The following is a 6,782-nucleotide window of genomic DNA, read 5'->3' on the forward strand; positions in this document are numbered from 1 at the left end:
TGGACGGTGTTCAGGTAAATTTATCATTAAGCATGTGAATATTTAAATGTTTTGTTATGCATTACGTAAATGTTATCCAAAATAATATATAGAGATTCTGCAATCTTTTGTCATATTTATCACTTATAATGTGCTATTTTCATGTTTTTAATTGTTATAATTTATTTTGTGAAATTATAAATGTGGGGCATTCGGATAAAACATATTCGGACAATGTATCTATAGCCCTTCATTGCAATTTCGTTAAACAGTTAATACCAGAAGGTAGAATGATGAAAAATAAGCAGTCATACAAATATTTATCCTTCGTCATAATTATAATTGTACTATCATAATCATTAAAAAGTGAATATATCTAGTTTACAAATGAAATATAAAACGGTGTATAAAACACTAAAAAATGGCATTATCTTCCTCAAGTGAGTCTGGGACATAAGATAACTCAAGCAAGTACAGACTAGGTAAGCCATGTAATGTTTGTGACCAATTTACAGCTGATCAGTCTATGAAGGTAGAGTTTTAATCATATACATCATTGCAAAAGTTTAAAGTTAAACAATACAATGAATGAGTGATAAGTTTTATTAAAATCTGAAAATAGGTACAGAGCATTTAAATACCAAGGGACAAAATTTTACATCAGTTGGTTTATAGTTTTCTTATTTACTCTGATTGATATGGACAAAAAATAACTATGATTTATAAGGCAAAATTGAGGGAATGTGCCACTGGTTGGTACTGGTAGTCAAAATATATTGATGTGCCTAAGCTAGATTCTGAGATGTTTTTGTTCCTAGTCCAGAGTTCCAGATAACATGCGTATCGGCGTATTTTACGCTTCAAAATCAACTAAATACGCATAAGGTTATCAATTTGTTGCGTTTTTTTACGCACCCTGTAAATAAATTACGCAAGGATGGAAAATTTTCAGCGTTTTTGGTGTGTACTTTCATTTTCGAAACGGCTGATTCCACTTCTGTTAGACAGTTGACTGTGTATTGATTTTCCAATAATTTTCCACCAAGATACTTCAAACTATATTTCTTCCTGTAAACCAGTCTAATTACCTCTTCATTGTGTAGGCACTAAATGATGAAATATATTGTTCTATTTTCTTTATAATTGCAAGAGTTTATTGATAGGCGTAGGTCATGGTTGCTTCATGGCCGAAGCAGAGATAAATCAACAATTATTTTGACACAACTCAGTTGCATAAACCTTAGTGTATTTATACATAAATGTGAATCATAATACAAATTAACTAATACAATATGAAGGTGCTGTAAACATACAGAAAGTCAATTGACAGGTGATAATTTGCATTCGATATGTCATTGTGGCCGACAATGTAAAGTAAATCTTAAGAATATGTACATGATTTCAAGACCTTTGAATTAAAGTAAAATTCATGCTGAATATCTTCTAAATTTTAAATGGTCTTTTGGGGAAATACATAAAATACATTTATTTTATATGTTCCCCTTCTTTACCTAAGATGTTTTCAAAGAAACAAATTATTTTTTTACAAAAATGTGGTCTTTTGTCTTTTATTCTGTTTACTCTTTAATGAAAAATGAAATACCACTTAATCAGTTGAATGCTATTTAAGACTTGTAGAGATAAAATGGATCATATTTAGTGGCTAAGAAAAAAGTAAATATTTTGAAATGTATGCTGAGAGAAAGATACATATAATAAACTGAGTTAGGTGTGTTAATTTTAATGTAATAAAAGTATGGTGCATTTAAAAGATCGTGTGCTTTAATTTTACTCTGTACATTTTTGAAAAATTTAAATTTACCCCCACATTCTGAAAAGTGGGGGTAATTACCCCCAGTGTCAAAAAATTATCTGGAACTCTGCTAGTCTGAATCTCGCTTTTCTGGGTAAGAATCTAGTTTCTATAGGGGAGATATTGCCTATACACAAAATAGCACAATATTGTATTGATAAAATTAAAGTTAATTACCCTGTATAGTGAAATAAAGTAAACATTAATAGACAATTCCAAGTTAGCTGACAGGTACAAATTTTGTTATGTTAATAGCATTATCCTTTAACATTCAAAATGCTTTCATACTCATAGTGTTGTAACCAAATATGCCTTCAGTAAGTTAAATGTTCAAACTAACTTTACCATTGTAGGACAATTCTATTCTTTGTACCCGTTAGAAATTCTAACATGAATTTCAGCGAAATATATATGATGCAAACATTACATTATGATGTATGTATTAAAACATTCATTTGTTTCTAATTTTTTTTGTATGTCATGCATGTGAATAATCCTATTAATATATATAAAATGTACTGGCTGGCACTGATTAAAAATGTGTTATTCCTCATCAAATTTTGTGTTGTTATAATTTTCAAAATCAGGAAAATGAAGAAATACAGCACATTCTTATAAATTTGTTTAAGGTTTTTTTATAAATATTTTGAACTTTTGGGTTCCTGAACCATATTGCTATTTTGATAAATGCCAATGTATTTGGATAAATAAGATGTATCTAATATATTATATTTTCACAGATATCTGTTGATATGGCTACTAATCAGAGAGTTGAACTATTTTGGGACCTCAGGCGATACTTGAAGACAGAAAATGTTGAAATTGAAGGTCTAACAAAATCACAGTTACGAAACTGGTACGCCAATGAATACAAATCATACAAGCAACAAATTACACCGGACGAGAAACTTCCGACATTTTTCCTTATTATGCAGACAATGTATAAAATGAAACTTGCTCATTTCAATGATGATGTACTTGCACTGGGTCCATGTCCTCAGATGAAGAAAGAGAAGTCTCCGAACCAAAGTCCGAAGAAACATAAACACTTGAAACAAATGAAGACAAATGATAAAGGCGAGCTTCACAACAGTCAGCGGAGTGCGGCAGATAGATCCAAACAAAGGTTTGTGCAAATGTCAACTCCAAAGGGGGATGAGCAAGGACAAGTTGTGCAGCCTGCGGATGGGACAATGACATTAAATGGACGGACTAGTACCAGAAAACAATTGATGAATAGGCACAAAATGGCTGTAGACCAACATCTGACATTTAAATCTGGTCTTGATAAAGTTGTGAACCAGCCTGATTTTAAAGGTATGCACTCTGACTTGCCTATAAAACATAGACCATCAAGAAACCATAAGTTGGGATAGATTATTAGTGCATGATTTTGTTTTGAACGTGTAAACTTTTGTATTTCAATTTGTCAGTTAATATCCATATTGACAACATAGTTTTGTATAAATTTGATGTGGATATAATATATTTTGGAGTATACAAGACTGATTTCTTCACATGGGGTGATTAGAGAAGATTGTCATAAAAGTCTAACAATCAAAATAGACTATAAAGTAATTTTATTTGAAACATAAAGATAAAGTAAAAGTGAGGCTAGGGGGAAAGGAAAACTATAGATGTTATTGATCAATATGTTATGTATTTAAAATTTAATGAATCATCACCTTAGTGCAGTAACTGGTTAACTCCTAATATAATTTAATATAAGTTAACCCTTAACTGCACTAAGGTGACAACATATCAAATCCAATGTCAAAAAGCCTTGAAGGACCATTTGAAATACAGGTTTCATAATGATAAATATGATTTGTTTTTTCTGTTGTACGGTAGGTGATCCGACTGAATGGAAGTATATAGGAAAAACCGAGCGTGGTTATTACTGTACTCTCTGCCAGTCAAAGTTAACATCGAAACCTGATGCTGATAGGCATTTAGAAGGGAGGCGACACAGACTAGCTACGTCAATGAACATTATTAGATCTAAAAAGTAAATTTTTCACTTACTTAGTATAGTAGAAATTGTTTACTTAGTATAGTAGAAATTGTATTTGAATACTGTGTGTATATTCAAAATATGTTTTATGTTACATTTCAAAAGAGACAGTATTCTGTATAGTAATGATCAGTTTTTCTCAAATACCAAATTTCAGCATAATATACCTTTTAAGAAATGGCTTTTGTATGCCGAATGTATGTTTTTAGCTTTATATAAGATGTGACTCTTATCATCAAAATATTGGTATTATGCCAGAAAAAAGAAAATGAAGTTGTTAAATTATCATATTTGTATTATTTTCACATACATTTCATGAGAACAATACTAAATAAAGTACAACATGTCAGATATGTTTACATAAATTTTCATATCTATTATAAGCAGAACAGTATTTTGTGACATAAAACCCAACAAAGAAATGAGCCGTGTCAGACAAAACCAACATAGTGCGTTTGCGTTCAGCATGAATCCAGACCAGCCTGCACATCCGCACAGTCTGATCAGGATCCATGCTGTTCGCTTACCAACCCTATTACAAGTAGAGAAACTGATACCGAACAGCATGGATCCTGATCAGACTGTGCAGATGCGCAGGCTGGTCTGGATCCATGCTGGTCGCAAACACACTATGTTGGTGTTGTTGTGACGCGGCTCAAATGTAATCTTGCAACAAAATATTGGAATATGATATTTGTTACAGAGACAAGCTGGTAGAAGGGTCCCCAACCATTACAGTCACTGCAGATGTAGAGGAGAAGGATGGTACATATTTTATACACACGGAGGAAAATGAAGTTAAGGTAAGGATCAGTTTGAAGCTGCTGTGCGGCCCTATTTGACCGAGTGGTTAAGGTGGTTGATTTTAATTAACTTGAATCATGGCAGGATAAGACTTTTATATAAATTTGATGAGGTATTGGACATAAACCGGACAACCATGAAACTTGGACGGCCAAGAACATTCCTAATAAAAGTTTTTTCTTTGTTGGGTGGTTGTCAATAAATTGGTTGCTTTTTTACCAACAATAAATGCATGTTTCTTCTGTAAATAAGTAATTAAATTTATATCAACAATCGTAAACAGTAATATTTTAATGTCTATTTCAAGAACGTTGACATTGAAAATTTGGACATCAAAAGTGCAATACCTGACCTCTTATAATAGCTATGATGATTTGTAGAGTAAGCAATAGAATATCAAAAACTTCAGCATATGCTGCTGAAATATTGTATATCGAGTTAGAAATAAAAAAATTAAAACACCCAAGCTTTATCTGGATTAATAATTGTCATATACATATCTGTCTGGACACATAGTAATGTAGTGTAGACAATTTAGGTAATTTTCATACCCTCCTCAACAGATCTCAAATATAACAGACCTACATGTAGGAGTTAACCCATTACTGCACTAAGATGATGATTTATCTGTTGTTATAATGATAACTCTTATTATAGCCACAAAAATTTCACAAAGACAATCATATCCTTGTTTTATGAATACAGATCCCAAATTATCTGTATGTAACTTTCAATACATACAATATATCTTATTTTTAGATGGTTGAAATTGTATTAACAAATAAAGGAGACATGGAAGTGGAGCTGGCCCATTGTGAGATGATGAAAAAAGTCAGAGTATTTACCTTACGCGATAATAAAAAAGTCACAGATGGAATGGGGACTGTTAAATTAATCCCAGGTAAGTCTATTAATAATGTACCAAAATCTTTGCAAAATCACGTTAGATTACACTATTTTCATTAGTTCTTGCTTTGTAGCCTGTTTAGCATAATAGGGAGAAAATTGGATTAGTAATCCAGCTGGCTCGATCCTCTGCTGAAGTAAATAATAGAAAAAATGTGACAATTCATCTGAGACATAGAGTTTGTCATTTTTTGTCTCTCACCACCGTCACAGAAATCATGCGAGATAAGTAGTCTGTCACTTGTAGAAAAATTGAGAATTACTGGTTAGTTAGCCAGGATTGGACTGACCATTGACAAAAAATGTGTTGAAATAAATCAGATAAACTAGGATATTATTGAATACATGCAATTGTTAAATAAATGTTATTAATATGTGATTTCCCATATGTTGAAAGCCTCTTATTTCATTTAATTTGGGCCACTGATTAAAGTGATTCATTAGAAGATTGCCAGACTTTATATGGTTGGCTGTATTATTGAAGCTCATTTAAACTACAATGGACAATTACAAATTCAGTATAGGGCAGGTCCAATTTATACAAATAAAGCAATGGAATGTTCAATGAACTTACAAAAAAAAGATGAATCTGTTAATTTTGATTAACTGCCAATTTAAGTTAATCTTTAAGTTTGTGCATATTCAAATCTTTAACCATAATAAACACAATTTTGTTGTAGGTGATTCATACAAAATACAAGTACGAACACATGCACTACATGTGGGTAACCACCACTGCCCACTTATGTTTCATTTTGTACAAAAGATTGATGGTAGGAAACAAAATGTTAAATATTTTCGTTTATCTAAAACTGCAAGTGTAAAAAAAACCTCATAGATAAAATGAAACCCAACGCCCAAGAAAAAGCCCACCAAAGAAAATTAAACCCAAAAGGGACCGGGCAACTAAAATTGGGGCCGGGTTAAAAAACTTCCAAGGATATAAAACCCTCAATACTAGAGGGAATTTTATTGTAAAAATTGTTTTACTTTGTTTAATTCTAACCCTACGGGAACCCAAAAAAATGAAAAACCCTTTTTTTCCCCAGTAGTAAGGTTTCCAGGAAAGGTCTCCCCTTTATATGCAGTCTGCCAGGCCTCCCACATGCTGGTATCTTTTTAAAAGGAAATTCCACTGAGACTTTTTTGACATGGCAGATTTAAAAAATTTTTTTTTCAGAGGTTTTGTATCAATTGAAGTAGGTCTGGACCAGTTATTTGTGTTATTCCCTCTCTTTGTTTTATCCAGAATGATCATTTTTATAA

The 6,782-nt window shown here is 31.9% G+C and overlaps 1 protein-coding gene across 1 annotated transcript; it reads left to right on the forward strand.

Annotated features, from left to right (window-relative positions):
• The first annotated feature begins 2,100 nt into the window (after positions 1 to 2,100).
• LOC132716503 (uncharacterized) lies at positions 2,101 to 6,122 on the forward strand. Its single transcript, XM_060699796.1, has 6 exons — positions 2,101 to 2,109; positions 2,533 to 3,109; positions 3,644 to 3,800; positions 4,510 to 4,609; positions 5,370 to 5,511; positions 6,001 to 6,122. Exons 1-6 carry the CDS (start codon positions 2,101 to 2,103, stop codon positions 6,120 to 6,122), a joined length of 1,107 nt encoding a protein of 368 aa, XP_060555779.1.
• The last annotated feature ends 660 nt before the right edge of the window (positions 6,123 to 6,782 follow it).

Source organism: Ruditapes philippinarum, unplaced genomic scaffold (assembly GCF_026571515.1).
Source record: "Ruditapes philippinarum isolate M1 unplaced genomic scaffold, ASM2657151v2 ctg757_1_1_1_1, whole genome shotgun sequence".
NCBI classification, from domain to species: domain Eukaryota; kingdom Metazoa; phylum Mollusca; class Bivalvia; order Venerida; family Veneridae; genus Ruditapes; species Ruditapes philippinarum.

Coding starts and splice junctions, on each gene's coding strand:
- LOC132716503 (XM_060699796.1), top strand. Junction 3,110..3,643: donor GAACCAGCCTGATTTTAAAG/GTATGCACTCTG, acceptor GTTGTACGGTAG/GTGATCCGACTGAATGGAAG. Junction 4,610..5,369: donor CGGAGGAAAATGAAGTTAAG/GTAAGGATCAGT, acceptor TCTTATTTTTAG/ATGGTTGAAATTGTATTAAC.